Consider the following 18,476-nt stretch of genomic DNA (forward strand, 5'->3'; position numbering starts at 1 on the left):
AATATATTTTAATACAATAAAATGGCAAATACTTTAAAAGCATATTTTCAAGTGTCTAGTACCATACATGTAAAAAGTTGTGTAAATACTGTTATCTAATCTCCATCTACAACAACAGTGGACTGTGGCCTGGTTTGTTTTCATAATCTCCACCTCCAGAATGGAATGCAGCCACTCCTGCTCGGTATGTGTTACTGTTTAGGTCTGAGCCAGTTTTTTAGGGTATAGTTGAGTGAACATGGCGTTCCTGGACGCACTTCTTCATGTTTCCAGCACAGGAACATTAATCTGCTTTTTGCTGCTGCTCCTGGTTGCTTATCTCCTGTTCTTAAGATCTCAAAGTGACGAAAATGAACCTCCAGGGCCAAAACCGTTGCCACTGTTGGGAAATCTACTCATGCTGGATGTCAACAAACCACATTTGAGCCTGTGTGAGGTAAGTATGAATGAGATCAGTCTTATTGGTCAACCGGTTCAGCTTTGTTTCTATTGGTTAATCAGTAGCAAATTATTAAAGTATGACAAAACTGTCTGATGAGTTTTTACAGCAAACACTTCAACTGTAAAACTATGGACCTATTCTCTCTATTAATAGTTACCTATTAAGACGTTGGCTGTTTAGAGTATTTGTCTTGTTTCTAGTCCAAATATCTAAAAGTCAAGAAACATTTTCCAACTATTTTTTTGTTTTGTTTTTAGTCAGTATTAAAGGAGTTTTTCCCTAACTTGTTAAATTACCAACCAGTGCATCGGGGTAGTAGAATAGATTATTAAATAGACTATTTTAGGTAGCCCATGTGTCTACCAACCAAAGTGTTACTACTGCTTACACTGCAAAAAAATGCTTTTCTTACTTAGATTTGTTGTCTTGTTTCTAGTCCAAGTATCTAAAATTTCTTATATCAAGAAACATTTTCTAGGCAAGCAAAATATATTGTCTTGTTTTCAGAAATAATATCCCAATATTAAGGGAGTTTTTCCTTGAAACAAGCAAAATAATCTGCCAATGGGGTAAGCAAATTAATCTTGTTTTTCCTTTTGACATAAGATTATTTTGCTTACCCCATTGGCAGATTATTTTGCTTGTTTTAAGGGAAAACTCACCTAATTTTGGAATATTATATCTTAAAACAAGGCAGTATGTTTTGCATGTCTAAAAAATTCTTCTTGATTTAAGAGTTTTTAGATATTTGGACTAGAAACAAGACAAAAAATCTAAGTAAGAAAAGCATTTTTTGCAGTGTATGACTTCATAAGCGAAAATTGCAGACTTTATGCAAACATATTAAAATAAAATCAGTTTTGCATTTTGAAAATACTAGATATATTGGTTGCAATCTGCAAAAAAATCTAAGAAAAAGATGTAACCTAGTAATTTAATCATGCAGATTTTATATGCACAAGAATTGGGTTTTATTACTTTAGTGGTCTATTCCAATGATGAATCACAAAAGCAATTATCAATGGATTTGATTTTATTATAGAATTTTGTTAATCTAATTGTGTGGTGTCTAATTATGTTACCAAAAATCTAATATAAAAGAGTGCACATATTTCTAAGATGATTTAGCTCAAGGAAAAAAAATTCAGTCAATTACTAAAAAACAAAAATATCATTTTGGGCAGTACGGTGGCCCAGTGGTTAGCACTGTTGCCTCACAGCAACAAGGTCACTGGTCCGCGTCCTCCAGTTTCTCCCACAGGCCAAAGACATGTGCTATGGATTAATTGGGTAAACAAAATTGGCCTTAATGTATGAGTGTGTGTGTGAATGCAAGAGTATGTTTGGTCCGCTTTGGTGACCCCTGATAAATAAGGGACTTAGCCGAAGGAAAATGAATGAATAAAGACAGTATTTTTAATTGTCTAGAAAATGTCAGCTTAAATTAAGTTTTTTTTTTTTTTTTTTTTTTAAGATATTTAGACTACAAACAAGATAAACTCTAAATAAGAAAATTATTTTTTTGTAGTGTGCTGCTGTAATTTTGAGATACTTCAGATACAGTACTTTTATGTCTCTACACATGGACAATACAAGCACAGTGTATGAAGACAGACACTTGCCTCCACATGCCCAGCTGAGTGGAACTGGGAAAGCTTACAGTTCTTTAATTATATTTGTTCTTTTTCCCACACTCCTTTACCTTCACTTATTCTCCTCTATGCTCAGCTCACAAAGAAGAGCCAATTAAAGAATGCTCAATGCACATGATTTATTCATCATCTTTTATATCAATTAAAATTCCTCACTGTGTCTGGTACAATAGTCTCCTCCCCATAGAGATAACTCCAGGTGTCTTTTGACCCATTACTAAAGGTGTGCCCCTATCTGAGAACTTCTTTTCAAATGACCCCCACAGGCAGAAACTCTTCATATCTAACATTCCACTGTGCAAATTCTAATTCTTGTTTCACACACATCTCTCATTGGAGGACAGTCTGTCTGAGAAGGGCATAAACAGAGGTCAGAGCCAGCTTAAAATGGGCTGGTCAGTTTCAAGTGGGTGGGACTTGAGCTCCAAGTGGCTGTAGGAGCATCTTGGAGTTTTCATTAATGTAATGTCTTGTATATGAGACAAAGTCCAACCTATTGTATTTTACGAATGTCTACACCTACCCTTAACCTAAATTCAGCCTCACAGTGTTGTGTTTTATCAATGTCTACTACACCCTAAACCCAGCCTACTTGTGGTGTAATCTCTTCCACTTAGTGGTCTCCAGGCTGCAGTGATATAGGGCTCTATTTTAACGATCTTGGCACAAAGTCTAAAGCATATGGTGCAAAAGCATTAAGGGCTTGTCCCAATCACTTTTGCTATTTTAAGGGCAGAAAATATGCTTTGCACTGTGGCGCATGGTCTAACAGGGCTGTGCTTATACACTTAATCAGTTATGGGTGTGTTTGTGCATAATGTGCATTAAATCAATCAGAGTCTCATCTCCCATTCCCTTTAAGAGTCAGTTGCGCTGCACCATTAGCTATTTACATGGCGGACTTTGTAAGTGGAAAAACTGAATGCTTTACTAGTGAGAAAACAGTTAAACAGACCATCTGCAGCGAGGATAAAGAATGAGCCTTCTCCATTCGGCCTCTTTACTTTACTTTTACTTTTTACTCCTTTACTTTCGAGGATGTGGAAACGCTGTTGTACGCACTCCACTGAAGACATCCATTAGCCTACATATTTAATTTAGTTTGTTAAGCGCAAAGATTTTTTTCAAAACTATTTCTAAATTCAGTTCTAGTTTCCAGCAAACAGATAAATGAACAAAAATAACAAAGTGTGGTCAAAAAACTTAAGTTATACCCAAACACTTGTGTATGGCCATACACAATAAATGCGCTATATAAATACACATTACATTACATTACACACGTCCTGTTCTTATGCCCCATATGGTGATGCAGACATTTCCAAAACCAGACAGGTGAACAAATCTAAACTTGTTTTTAATAAAGCAAATGTAAATATACATTTAATAAATATTAATATTAATAACATTATACAAATGTAAATTGTCATGAATAATTTGTAAAAAAAAAAAAAAAAAGTCCCTAACATGAAGAACTCATTACAAAGAAAAAAAAAAAAAAATACAGTAACTAGTAATACATAATGTATTACAATTTGGAAGTAACTTGCCCAACTGTGTTTGTAACATTGCTCATGTTCGTTAGCATCAGGATTAGATAATAATTTGTTTAAATTGTTGAATAGGATAATCTCTCAAATATTTTAAATAATTAATTTTTTTTGTTATTGGTCTTTAATGTTTTAGGTTGTTTATTCAAGTAAAACAATTAATTGTAGATTTATATCCTATTGTTCCTTTTGAGAAATAGTTACTCTTTACTCATGAGTACATTGTTAATAAGTTAACTTTTACTTGAGTAGATTAATCGACCTGTAACTTTTACTTAAGTACATTTTTTTGAAAGTAACAGTACTTTTACTTGAGTTTAATATTTTAATACTCTTTCCACCTCTGGCGCCAACAATTTACCTTAATACACCTTCTTTATAGACCAGCACACCCATGAGTCCACAAAGTGGTGCAAATGGAATTGCTATTTAAACAACTTGGCACAAAACAAGAAAATTAGGGTTGCACTGGTCTGAAAATAGCAACAAACCTAGCCAAACATTGCGCCCTATTGTGCCAGGTGTATGATAGGGCCCATTATGTTTTGGATTGGGGTAGTAGACACTAATAAAATGGGATTAATGGGTAATTTAATAAATAGTATAAATAATTCTCGTTAACTTTCGGCCCCAGCTGTATCCCTTCTAGCAACAACTGCGGGATTTTGGTCGATTTACCGACATGGGTTCTTTAGTTTCAAAACTAAATATCTGCCTTTGAAGTGGACTGTAAGATTTGTAACTTCTAACTTTTTTAATGTCCAAAATACTCTGCACACTCACTGATGCATCCAAAAAGTGAAAAAGCATACTGTAGGAACCCTTTTGTAATGTGAGGGGATGCTGGCAATGAGGTTGTGGATCTAATTTAGGATTTATAACACAGAGAATGGTCACAATAAGGGGCAAACGGTAACAAACAGGCAAATCCAAAAGAATGGTCAATAAGCAGGCGAGTGGTTGATCTGTGCGGCAAACAATGTAAAACAAGCAAACAAAACAAAGGTCAATACATAACAAGACAAGGCAAGGCAAAACGTGTCATAATGTTCACTGGACAGTTTACACAACTAAGCAACGTGTGTGTTTTTGAGAGGTGTATGAATAGTCTGTGTAATTAGTCCTGAACAGCATCAGCTGTATCAGTTCGCAATCATGGGGGGTCAGGTGTGTGAGTGTAGTGCATGATGGGATTTGTAGTGCAGTTGAAAGTGAGTGTTGTCCAGCAGCCTGCAAGAGCAACACTGCTGGTGATCATAATACCTTTAATTTAAATGCCTGTAAAGTCTCTTTTACTTTTTTATCAGATGGCAAAGCAGTTCGGCCCAGTTTTTAAAGTCTACTTTGGTCCGAAGAAAGTGGTTGTGCTTGCCGGCTACAAAGCAGTGAAGCAAGCGCTTGTTAATTATGCAGAAGCATTTGGAGACAGAGAAATCATGCCACTTTTCCATGATTTCACCAAAGGTCATGGTAAGGGTACTTTAATCTCCTGATCAGTCATATAAAATAAGTGATCATGCTGAATTGTAGTATAATTTACTTGATTAAAATCTTGACAAATGGGTAAAATAGTTTTGATGTGAAGGATACTGGCGAAGAATGTTGAGTTACAATTAACAGTACACTCATTAACATTGTTGCCACATTATAACTTTATGCAGACATATTATTATTGTGTATTTTTGGTAACACTGTACAATAAAGTTCCATTAGTTAATGTTAGTTAATGTATTAACAAATAATAAACAACACGCAATAAATGGATTTAATTAAAGCATTGGTGTTACAAGTGATAAATGCTGTATTTTTTATTTTCTGTTCATGTTAAAAGATAAATTAACTAATATTAACTAATGAAACCTTATTGTAAAGTGTGATCACTCATTTATTCCCACTGAAGTTATGCATTTGTAACACATTTAAATGCAAAAAGACTTTGCGTTGCTTTGTTGAGGTCTTCATTTTCAGTTCATGCATTAAATCCAACTAAATAAACACTGTAAATAAGTAAACTTTTATTAAATTGTTTGGCTGTTTTAATCTTTGAAGTTAATCATCTTTGTAGGAATAATATTTGCCAATGGAGAGAGCTGGAGAGAGATGAGACGGTTTGCTCTCACCAATTTACGAGACTTTGGGATGGGAAAGAAAAAAATTGAGGAGAAAATCATCGAGGAAACATGCCATTTACGAGAGGAGTTTGAGAAGTTTGAAGGTGAAGAATGTTTATCATTTAGCCAGGCTTTTACTAAATAAGGATACTACAACCTATGATTTATCATAAAGTAATAGTAATAATGTTAAAGACAAAGTCAAAACTATCAGCCCTCTTTCTTTTCCTAATATTTCCCTAGTGCTTTTTAGATATTTTCAAGATATTTTAGATATTTTAAATTTTCATCTAATTTAGATGTTTAGCCGACAGCTAGCTCTCATCAACTCTCACATGGTCGCCCACTGAAGCTAAGCAGGGCTGCGCCTGGTCAGTACCTGCATGGGAGACCACATGGGAAAGCAAGGTTGCTGCCGGACGTGGTGTTAGTGAGGCCAGCAGGGGGCGCTAAAGCTGTGATCTGTGTGGGTCCTAATACCCCAGTATAGTGAAGAGGACCTTATACTTCTCAGTGAGTGCCGTTTTTCGGATGAGAAGTTAAACCGAGGTCCTGACTCTCTGTGGTCGTGAAAAATCCCAGAATGTCCTTTGAAAAAGAGTAAGAGTTTAACACTGGCATCCTGGTCAAATTTGCCCACTGGCCTCCGTCCATCATGGCCTTCCAACCATCTCCATATCATAATTGTCTGGCGCAATATGGCTGCCTTCGCGTCATTCAGGTAAATGCTACACAATGGTTGTGGATGAAACGATTCCTTCCAATATGTAAAGCGCTTTATAAATGTATGGAATTATTAGATGCTGTACCTCATTAGGTCATTTTAAAGCACTTTTAAGAGAGCATGCACTTGGCAGGGCTTTTAGTGGATTCAAGGACAACAACGGTGAAGGTCCAAATGCAGTTTCTTTAGAGGTGAGTCAGGCATGCAAAGGTCAAAACAGGTGCAAACGGTAGCATGAAGACAATTCAAAAGAGTAGTCGTTGTCACAAGCAAAGAGGTCAATGCAAAGGCGGCAAAACATAAACAAGACGACTAAAAATGTTTTTTTGCAAATTAACCCCACATATCAAGATAAATACAGTGATATAGGTAAGCTTGGCAAATGTACTGATGACCATGTGTGTGTGTGCAGGAAAGCCTTTTGAAACCGCACAACTCATGAACTATGCAGCTTCAAGTGTCATCTCCTCCATTGTGTATGGCCGCAGATTCGAGTATACAGATCCTCAGCTACGGACCATGGTGGATCGAGCTAATGAGAGCGTCAGACTGAGTGGATCAGCATCAGTACAGGTTCACATATCAATTAAAAATACTCTATGCTTAAAAATACTCTATGCTCATAACAACACACATTTGCCATGGTAAAGACTTTGTTTTTGTTCTGCAGCTCTACAACATGTTCCCTTTCTTGGGCCCGTTGCTCAAAAACTGGAGACAGCTCATGAAAAACCTACATCTTGATATTGAAGAGATTTCAGAGCTGGTGAACGGTTTACATCAAACATTAAACCATCAGGACCTCAGAGGATTTGTTGATTCGTTTCTTGTCAGGAAGCAGTATGCAGAGGTAACCTTTTTTTTTTTTTTTTTTTTTTTTTAAGCAGCTCTTGATTTTTTTTTTACCTCTATACCTCTCGAATTGTACTATTTGATCAGGATTCTGGAGAGAAGGATTCACATTTCCATGAACAGAACCTCATTTACACAGTAGGAAATCTGTTTGTCGCTGGTACGGACACTACTAGCACAACACTGCGCTGGAGTCTGCTGCTGATGGCCAAATATCCACACATACAGGGTATGACTGAAATAATGCTGGAATATACTGAATATACTGGAATATTTAGCACAAGTTGAACTCAAACGCAATTTCCGTGGCATAAAGTGAATGTATATGTTTGTTTGTTTGTTATTGGGAAAATTAAAATCAAATTGGGTTCATTTTCTGTGAAACCCTCAAATATCTGGGTTACAGTCCCATATGAAAAAATAATATAGCAAATAGTATAGTGTTTTTGAACAATATAGTAAAGTACTTGAATTGATCTGTTGCTGTAATTCCATTGTTGCTATATTAGCACAACTACTATAGTAAGCATATTATGGTTAGACAGGACTCAGATAGGCAGTTAGTAACAAACAGACAGGTTTAGAAACTGTACATATGTGTATATGCAATAAGAGTCAATAGAAGTCTTTGGATGACTGGAGTTATGGAGCTAGGTAATAATGGTAGTGAATTTTCTGGAGCTGGTATAATGAGGAAATCTGAGAACACAGTACAGGCAGGAATGCTAGGATGAGAAGGAGATTAGGATCGCTGCAACATGAAGGGGTAATCACTTGTAGCATTGGAGTGAGTCTGGGAGCATGATGAGAGGATACTATCCATGAGGGAGACCAGACCAAAGACCAAACAGGGTGCTATTTTAGAGGGTGGTGCAGAATAGGGAATGGTTATCAACTGAGCTTGAACTCAAAACTGGGATCTTAGTGATTAGTAGGAGAGCCTTGAAGTTCCGTGACAGAACCACCCTCTCTATGGACTTGCTCCTGAAGTCTTTAAGATCCGACTTTGTGGAAGCCTTCTTTGGCTGCATGGTGCTGGACACTGGAGTGGAGTGGAACTCTGTCAGGAGATCGGGATCAAGAATGTTGTTCATGTAGACCTATGACCTCTCCTCGGGTCCATACCCCTCTCAGTTGACCAAGTATTCAAGTCTACCCCCACAAGGTATGGAATTCAGAATCTCCTTTAAAGAGTATGTGGTTCCATCCTCCATGGTCATTGTTTCGGGGGTTCTGTCACTGAGACCAGGCACTAGGGAAACAGGAACAACAGGTGAGTGATAGGGTTTGAGGAGTGACACATGGAATGTTGGGTGAATGCTGTACTGTGAAGGTAGTTTGAGTTCAATCGATACAGGGTTGACTTGGCGGATGATGGAGAAGAGACCAATGAACCTGGGACGCTTCTTGCAGGGTAGTTTCAGGTGATTGTCCCTGGTGGAGAGCCATACCTTCTGTCCTGGATGGTACAATGGAGTGAGGGCTTTCCGGACATTCACCTGGATGGTGTGACATCTTACTGCTGCTGGAGGTGTTGGTGATTTGGGTCTCATACCCTCACTCTCCCAAAACCAATGATTGACTGATGGTACTTCCAAGGGTTCCCCAGACAAGAAGAACAGAGGTGGTTGGTAACCGAGTGCTCATTGAAAAGGCGTGAGTTCTGTGGAGGGAGTTTTGTGCCTACTCTGTCCACGTAAGGCAGGGGTGTCAAACTCAATACCTGGAGGGCCGAAGCCCTGCACAGTTTAGTTCCAACTCTGCTCCAACACACTTACCTGTAGGTTTCAAACAAGCCTGAAGGACTCAATTAGGCCGTACTCACACTAGGTACAGTTGCCTCGAACCAGGCCAAAGCACGCTTGTCCTCCCTTCCGTCTCCCCCGACGGCCCGCGCTCACACCATATCGGGCCTCGGCACGCTTACGTCATCGCTGCTGCGCTGTTCAGAAGCGCTCTCTATGGCAAGCCTTTTTAGCATTTAAATCTTTGTTCTGATTCCATAAATATATTTAGAGATATCTCTAATTATATTTTGACTAGTCATAATTATAATTCCACTACTCAGAATGACAATTAGACATATCTGCAATTGCAATTGTACTAGTACGAAATCAGATTGGAGATATCTGCAAAAATATTATGACTAGTCATATTACTCCATTGACTTCCATTGAAAAATATTTGCAGATATCTCTAAATGAGTTTTGACTAGTCACAATTGTAATTAGAGATATCTCTAACTGAGTTTTTACTAGTCATACATTTGGAGATGTCTTTAATTCGTAATATTTAGAGATATTTACAAATATATTTGAAGATATCTCTAATTAATTTACTAATAGTCGAATTACAGTTGTAGATATCTTGAATTGGATTTTTGACGAGTCAAAACTCAGTTAGAGATATCTGCAAATATTTTTCAATGGAAGTCAATGGAGGAATATGACTAGTCATAATAGGCTATATTTGCAGATATCTCCAATCTGATTTCGTACTAGTACAATTGTAATTGCAGATATCTCTAATTGTCATTCTGACAAGTCGAATTATAACAATGACTAGTCAAAATATAATTATATCTCTAAATATATTTATGGATAGTCAGAACAAGGTTTAAATGCTAAAACGGCTTGCCATACGCTCTCACCCAGCAGCACAGTGGAGATTTCTCTAGTTATATCCTTTCAGTCGTTTGTTATGCAGTGACATGCAGTCAAATATTTCGCCAAACAGTCCTTAGGGATGCGGTGACACGCAGTCAGATATTTTACCGAACAGATCCGCCACTTGGCGCTCATAAACAATCATAAAGCCCTCGTGCTGCAGGAATGAGGATGTCTGCTGAAGGTGCGCAGCTGACGTCCAGTGAGGAGTTTGCGTCTTTAATAAACTACGGCAGTTTGCGATCACTGAACAGTAAGAATGATTAATAAATCCATATGAAACAGCCCCTTAAAAGTCACGTCTCGCTTTCGGTTTCGGGCTTTAGCGCGTTTTGCGCTCACACACAAGCGTACCGCGCCAAAGCCCAAGTGATCCGCGCTCAGGCACACCTCTTCCAACCGGGCCAGGGCCGGCCAAGTGAACCGTGCTTGAGCCCGATTCAGCGCACTCACACTTCTCAAACGATCCGGGAAACGGGCCTGGGCACGGTACGGATGGCATAGTGTGAGTAGGCCCTTAGTTTGATCAGGTGTGTTTAATTAGGGTTGGAACTAAACTGTGCAGAGCTGCGGCCCTTTTGGAACTGAGTTTGACACCTGTGACCTAAGGCATTGGTTTCAGGAGTTCTAACGGCCGTGACAAAAGGTACGGAGAGATTGGCCTATCTTTTAAATTTGTATTTGTTTGCTTATTGCTCTGGGGAAGATAACCAGAAGACAGGCTCACTGTCACACCTAAGGGCAAGAAGAATGCTCTCCTGACTCAGGAGATGAACTGAAGACTTCGATCAGAGTCGATTTCTTCTGGGATGCCATAGTTTTGGAACGCATAGTTAAACAAGATTTCCGCTGTCTCCATACCCATGGGTAAGCTCTTCAATGGTACAAGATGACAGACATTGTAAATCTGGTCCACTGCAACAAAAAAACATGTGTTACTATCAGATGTGGGTAAGTCAGTGACAAAGTCTACTCCTATGTGAGACCAAGGAGACCGAAGGATTGACAAGGGGAAGGAGCAGCAGACTTTTTTGATATGGGAAATATTTAGGGAAACAGCTTTCACCCCACTTCAGGACTTCTTCAGTGGCCCAGTCAATTGAAGGACAATGGGAAATGAGCCATGGGTACCCTAAAACAATCCCAGAGATGGAATCTTCTAGAACCAGTAGTAAGATATTCTCAACATGAAACGGTCGAGATGGACCCAATGCAGGGACGAAACTGTCCTCAGCCTAATGGACTGCCAGTAATAACGTGAATCCGGTAGGGGGTGTCATTGAGTTGTTTCTTTGGATTACTGGAGTTATGGAGCAGGCTGGTAATGATAGTAATTTTCCAGGAGCTGGTATACTGCTGAGGAGATCCAAGAACACAACACAGACAGGAAAACAATGATGAGAAGGAGATTTGAATTGCTGGAGTTATGGAGCAGGGTGATAATGGATTTCCAGGAGCTGGTATAATGCTGAGGAAATCAGCTGAAACATAGGAAGAGGGGTAATCTGGGAGCAGAATCCGAGTAAATGCATTAGGCCATATGCTAAAAGATAATTGCCAAAAAATAGTTTCAAAGGCATAAGCAGAAGATGCAAATAACACGACAGTATTCATGTGAAAAAATAATATAGTCATTTATAGTCATTACTACAGTGTTTTGAACCATATTATTGTCTTAGTTACTGTTGTAAATCTGAAAGAATGACATTATTGGGAATCGCCAGATAAGTTCCCGATCGGAATTGGAAAGTAATGTACTTTAGGGTTGGGCATCTAAGCTATAATGCCGATCCGATACGCATCTCGATACAAAGAATACGATCCGATATATTAGCGATAAATTTATGACATATTGCGATGCGACACAATACGATTCACACCCATATCACGATACGATGCGATAATTCAGCACTAACTAATTAAATCAAGTTTATGAGATGATGTGAAAGAGGATGCTGTGCCATTGAATGAGTTTGATTATTTATTAACCAAGCAAAACCAAGACTTTTTTTACAAACTGGCTTTTCTCTCAGAGCCAGAGTGTCAGTTTACAGTAGAGGGCCATTTTAGAACCTATAGCACATATTATTTAAGTATTTTCAAGATAAACAGAATGGATAAGTGCAATATATATTAAAATATATATATTTGCACTCTTTCAACATAAAGGTTTAGCATTGCACAACAAGAATTGTAATTTAACTTTTCAACTATGAAAACAAGTTTTACAAAGATATATTTTGCCACTGAATATTCAAAACTTAAGGTCGTGAACTAGCAGTGTTATGCTGCGTTGAAACATCACTGTCACTGTAAACAACAGGCTAATAAAAATATAACAAACCAGCAATCTTCTTGCTGTGAGGTGGTCAAACTACCTACTGTGCCACCGTGACACCCATTATTTTTATCATTATTATTATTAATATTATTATTATTATAATTAAATAAAAATTAACAGGAGGAGGTGTTTAAAACCGCCTAGAGCGGCAGTATAGAGAGGGCGGCGTCCGCAACACCCAGTTATATCCGCGCATAGGGTGGCAGAATAGAGGTCCGCGACACCCGCGCGTCCTCAGTTATATCCGCGCATAGGGCGGAAGAATAGAGGTCCGCGACACCCGCGCATCCTCAGTTATATCCGCGCATAGGGCGGCAGAATAGAGGTCCGCGACACCCGCGCGTCCTCAGTTATATCCGCGCATAGGGCGGAAGAATAGAGGTCCGCGACACCCGCGCGTCCTCAGTTATATCCGTGCATAGGGCGGAAGAATAGAGGTCCGCGACACCCGCGCGTCCTCAGTTATATCCGTGCATAGGGCGGAAGAATAGAGGTCCGCGACACCCGCGCGTCCTCAGTTATATCCGCGCATAAGGCGGCAGAATAGAGGTCCGCGACACGTCACTTCATTTTCATAACCGGTCACTTTCGTTTTCACATTGGGGTTGAGGGCGGCGTGATCGTCCTCTGCCTAGAGCAGCAGTTCAGCTTGCTCCGGCCCTGCAGATGAACAATGCAATAACATCCGTTATTGGCATAGAGCGCACAAAACTTTTGCGCATGGAAAAAAAAACTTGCAATGCTTTTCTCACAATGCTTTCACAACAACACCGTGGCGCCGCTTCAAGTGAGATTTCAGATTACTCGTACTGCCCGCGTATTTTATAGATGCGCGGCACATTTTGCAAATTGCATCTGTCCTGTCAAGTCGTCCATCCTTAAATCCATAATGTTGCCATACTTTAGATTTAAAACTCAGTGGGGAATAAAATGTTTGTTTTGCTTCTCGCGCTTTCTGAGGGCGCACCACTAGCTTCATCCGCACACCTGATACACTGAGTTGTAGTGTGAGTGTACACATCCGCAAATCCGTTGCTAAGGCTTACTTTATGTAGGTCGATTAAATTATGCGCCAAAAACAGGTTGACAACACTTGTTAATAAATAAAAAATACATTCTATATTAAAAAAATAAGCTGTATCTCGGAAAAACCGATGCATCTCGCAAAAACCGATGCATCTCGATTTGCTTCCAAAATTTCATTCATCCTCTGCTGCTCAACCGATGCACTCGCATCGTGCACGCGCATGACCGCGTATCGATACATATCGATTAATCTTCCCATCCCTAATGTACTTGAATTCATTTATGCAATGATAACACAATTGTCATCATTTGTCAATTATTCTGTCATAATTTACTTTCCCTCGACTTGCTCCAAACTTGTCTGTTGAACACAAAAGAAAATATATAAATACATGCTATAAACTGGTACCTTTTGACTACTGGTTTCCAACATTTTTCAAAACAACATATTTGGTGTTTAATAGAAGTAGGAAACTCACAAAGATTTGAAACTACATAAGGGGAAGTAATAGTGAAAAAAATTCCATTTTGGGTTGAACTGTCCCGTTAAATGTGATATATCCACAGATCGAGTTCAGGAGGAGATTGACCAGGTAATCGGTGGCCGACAACCGGTTTCAGAAGACAGGAAGAACTTACCATATACAGATGCTGTTATCCATGAAACCCAACGACTGGCCAACATAGTACCCATGAGCATCCCTCATATGACCAGCTCTGACATTACCTTCAATGGATACTTCATCAAGAAGGTCAGCAGCATAAATCTATAAATAGAAAACCATAAAGTACAATAAATCAATACAAAATTATAAAGTACCGTAACACACTGTTTTTTAAACCTGCTGTACAACGGTTGTGCAACCCATTGTTTGTGATATACATATGTACAACTACAGTAGGCCTATGTTTTTTTATTTTCCAGGGTACTTGTATATTTCCTCTACTAACCTCTGTACTGTGGGATGAGGATGAATGGGAAACACCCCACATCTTTAACCCCAATCACTTTCTGGATGAGCAGGGTCGATTTGTGAAAAGAGACGCATTCATGCCCTTCTCTGCAGGTAGTTTTCTTGCCATTCAGCTTGATTTTAATTCATATTATTTTAAATTTGTGAAATATGAGTTAATTTAGTTGTTCTAGTGTTCTGGTGTCCCAGTAGTGCACAATACAATTTAAATGGATGGTTTACCCAAAAAGGGCAGTACTGTGGCTCAGTGGTTAGCACTGTCAACTCACAACAAGAAAGTCGATGGTTCGAATTCCGGTTTGGTCAGTTGGCATTTCTGTGTGGGGTTTGCATGTGTAAACCCGCCGGTCCTACACCACCCAACCCACTCCGAGCCCGAGCTGGTTTCGAACCAGCAACCTTCCGCATGGGAGTTGGTTGCTCTACCAAGGAGGCTAAAGATCATGGGCTCTAGCGTCTGTCGCTAGAGCATCTTTAGAGGTCAGAGGAGTGAGGCTTACCTGCATAGCACTTACTAGCTGGTCTCTGCTACACTCACCCTCCTAAACCTCACTCCTATCCGGGTCATAGCACCAATGAAACCTCGCCGGTCCTACACCACCCAACCCACTCCGAGATGATATCGAACCGGCAACTTTCCGCATGGGAATTGGTTGCTCTACCAAGGAGGCTAAAGATCATGGCCTCTAGCGTCTGTCACTAGAGCACCTTTAGAGGTCAGAGAAGTGAGGCTTACCTGCACACTTACTAGTTGGCTTCTGCTACACATGTTCTCCCCGTGTTCGCGTGGGGTTTCCTTGGGTTCTCTGGTTTCCCTCACAGTCCAAAGACATGTGCTATAGGTGAATCGGGTAAACAAAATTGGCTGTAGTATATAAGTGTGTGTGTAAATGTAAGTGTGTATGGGTGTTTTTCAGTACTAGGTTGCCGCTGGAAGATCATCCGCTGTGTAAAACATATGCTGGAATAGTTGGCGGTTCATTCTGCTGTGGCGACTCCTGATATATCAGGAACTAAGCTGCAGAAAAATGCATAAATGGGTTGTTATAAACTTTGACTTTGACTTTGATGTGCTGCCGGGAGTATTTACGTTGTGTTGTGGCTTAATTCTGTTGGGCTTTGTAAAAGTTACTGCTTTGTGCATTTATTGTAATATTCCCAAAAGTAGTCACTGAAAAAACGGTTGAAGTTTGTTTTCTCTCTCTCTTTGTTAGGGCGCAGGATTTGTCTTGGAGAGAGTTTGGCCAGGATGGAGCTCTTCCTCTTCTTTACATCTCTCCTTCAGTATTTCCGCTTCACTCCTCCTCCTGGAGTGTCTGAAGATGAGCTGGAACTCACACCAGCCGTAGGCTTTACACTGAACCCGATCGCACATAAACTGTGTGCAGTTAAGCGGTTGTGAAGTCTGTTACAGTAAAGTTGTTCTCATGTGTTCAAACAAAAGTCACTTGTATTTGTCACAAAATAGTATGAAAGCATGATATAGAAATTAATCTCATCTATTTTGTTAATGCATGTTATTTTAAATGATTCAGCTGGAAGCAACAACTGATGCATTGTTCCAAGTCTCCTTCCAAGTATATGAATGAAGATTTTTTTTTTTGTTTTTTTTTAAGCGTTCTTTATTACATTTTTGCCTAAATGTAGATTTGTGTTACAGAGGATAAATATTAAATGCTTTGACCAATAATTTAAACAATACATTTTTAATTGTTGTTAATTACAATTTTAACTAAATTAATTCTATATAAATGTAATCCGCAAAATTGAAAATGATGATGCAAAATTAATTGTTATGTTCAATCTGTATAGACATGAGTGAATGAATGGGCAATAGGACTGTATGCACACTGCACAAGCATGTAGAATGTCCTTAAAACGTGACTACTACTGGCATGCATACTACTAGCCTGGCATGCAGAACACAGCATTCATTAATTTTTTTGTGGGCTTAGTCCCTTTATTAATGCGGGGTCGCCACAGCGGAATGAACCGCCAACTTATCCAGCACATTTTTACACAGCGGATGCCCTTCCAGCCGCAACCCATCTCTGGGAAAGCAGAATACAGCATTTTAAGTTAATTCAAATTCTCCACTTGACATAATTTTGCTAACTTAAAAATACAGGCACAACAAAAATGTTTACCTTTTTTAAGTATTGTTGTCAAATATTATTATATTTTATTATATTACAGCTTTCATTGTGTTTGTGGAGGTTTTTAAAGCCTTCCTTTCTTGCCTGCTGTTTTTAAGGAACATTTAAGTGAAGTTTCATAAAATAATTTCGAGAGGAGCACGTGATATGATTGTGCACCGCTGGCCACTCATCCGTAATCAGTAATAATCCAATCAGAATGATCCTAGCTTAGTATAAATGGATCACTTTCTCCCCATTGCACTATCTTCATTTTGGAAGAATCCCCCCTTCCACCCCATCTCCTCCTTTTTCTCCCCTTCTAAAGGGGGAGCGATCGAGACCTACCTGATCTCGGTTCTCCTGATATGCTTCTAGTCCGGGCGGGAGCCCTGGGCTCAAATATCTCCGAGCTCAGGGTTCTCTCCCGGGACAGCATGCCAAACCTGCTATAAGTGCCAAGCATACCTAAGTGGGAACTCTTGAAATATTAATTTCAGAAGTTGGCATTCGGATGTTTACAAAACAAAAGAGACATACATTGGACCTATATAAAAGGATATCTTATACCCAAAAATCGTGAAAACATTTTGTTTGAGTTCATATAAATAATGGTGAATGACATGCATTATTTCACCCATATGTTTACATTATGTTTTTAAACCATTACATAGAAACGTTCACAGAAATCCTTCCACAATTAATGTTTTAATGTAATAGCCTATACATTTAATCTATATGTAGTTGTTCGAAAAATGTTCTTGTTTCATCTCTGACAAATTTGACCTCCATTTTATGGTAATAGCAACAGTTTTGAGTATTTGTGAGAATTTGGTGACCCCTAGAGTTTGGTGAGTGTAACTCACTGTAGTAATCGCAGTATAGCAAGCCGTTTTGACATTAATCAATAACCCGTAATAGTATCTATTTTCATGTTACTTGTTTTTTTTTTTAGATACTAGTATCTTTTTCATTAAGTACTACTTATTCATTATCTAATACTATCTAGAACTATATATCATAAGTACTACTACATAATGATTAACTACTGGTACATAAAAATATGTACTAGTCCCATCTGGAAAACTTATAGTCAAAACTGAATAGTTGATATCTCAATGACGAATCTAATTTAAATCAATGGATTTTTTTTTCTACTAACAACAGAATAAATACTAGTCACTATTAAGATAAGTACTTGTCTCTATTTAATATAAGGACAAGTATCTATTTAATAGGTACTAGTATAATGGATAAGTAATAGTCCCTAATATTAAATATATACTAGGCCTAGTATCTAATGAATAAGTAAATAATAAGTACTAGTATCTAATCCATAAGTACTATATATTAAATAGGTAGTAGAGTACTAGTAACTTCACATAAGACACTAGTAGCTAAAGATAACGCCCTAGTATCTAAAGCAGGGCTTCAAACATTTTCATATAAAGGGCTAAAAACCAAACATCATTGAAATCCATGGGCCAAACAAAGTATATTACATTAAAGTTGCCATGGGTAATTTTTTCATTTATTTAAAAATATTTCAAAATAAATAGAAAACAATACTTTAAATTGTATTAACTAACGCAGTATGACTTTTTAAATGATAACATATTGCAATAAAAACATAAACATTTACATGTATAACACAGTGGAGCTCAATGCTGACTGCACTAGTCAAGCAGACTCTGCCTTTGCCTTGATTTGCTCACCAAAGTCTCTGCGTTGTCGGGTGACAGTATGTAGGCTAAAATCAGATTAATTCACAGAATTTAATTGAAACGTTCAATTTCAGTTAGCTCGTAACATTAAAACAAGCAAGGGTGAAGCAGTGGCGCAGTGAGTAGTCCTGTCGCCTCACAGCAAGAAGGTCACTGGTTCGAGCCTCAGCTCAGTTGGCATTTCTGTGTGGAGTTTGCATGTTCTCCCTGCTTTGCTTGGGATTCCTCTGGGTGCTCCGGTTTCCCACACAGTCCAAAGACATGCGGGACAGGTAAATT

The 18,476-nt window shown here is 38.6% G+C and overlaps 2 protein-coding genes across 2 annotated transcripts in view; one reads left to right on the top strand and one right to left on the bottom strand.

The window, feature by feature from the left end:
* LOC141381148 (uncharacterized) overlaps positions 1-18,476 on the bottom strand; it is a 587,543-nt gene that overhangs the window by 81,692 nt on the left and 487,375 nt on the right. The window lies entirely within an intron of this gene.
* On the top strand, positions 173-16,037 carry cyp2k16 (cytochrome P450, family 2, subfamily K, polypeptide16). The gene is made up of 9 exons (NM_001005963.2): positions 173-436; positions 4,952-5,114; positions 5,710-5,859; positions 6,892-7,052; positions 7,150-7,329; positions 7,419-7,560; positions 13,932-14,116; positions 14,290-14,431; positions 15,553-16,037. Exons 1-9 carry the CDS (start codon positions 239-241, stop codon positions 15,738-15,740), a joined length of 1,509 nt encoding a protein of 502 aa, NP_001005963.2. The 5' UTR covers positions 173-238; the 3' UTR covers positions 15,741-16,037.

Source organism: Danio rerio, chromosome 3 (genome assembly GCF_049306965.1).
Source record: "Danio rerio strain Tuebingen ecotype United States chromosome 3, GRCz12tu, whole genome shotgun sequence".
NCBI lineage: Eukaryota > Metazoa > Chordata > Actinopteri > Cypriniformes > Danionidae > Danio > Danio rerio.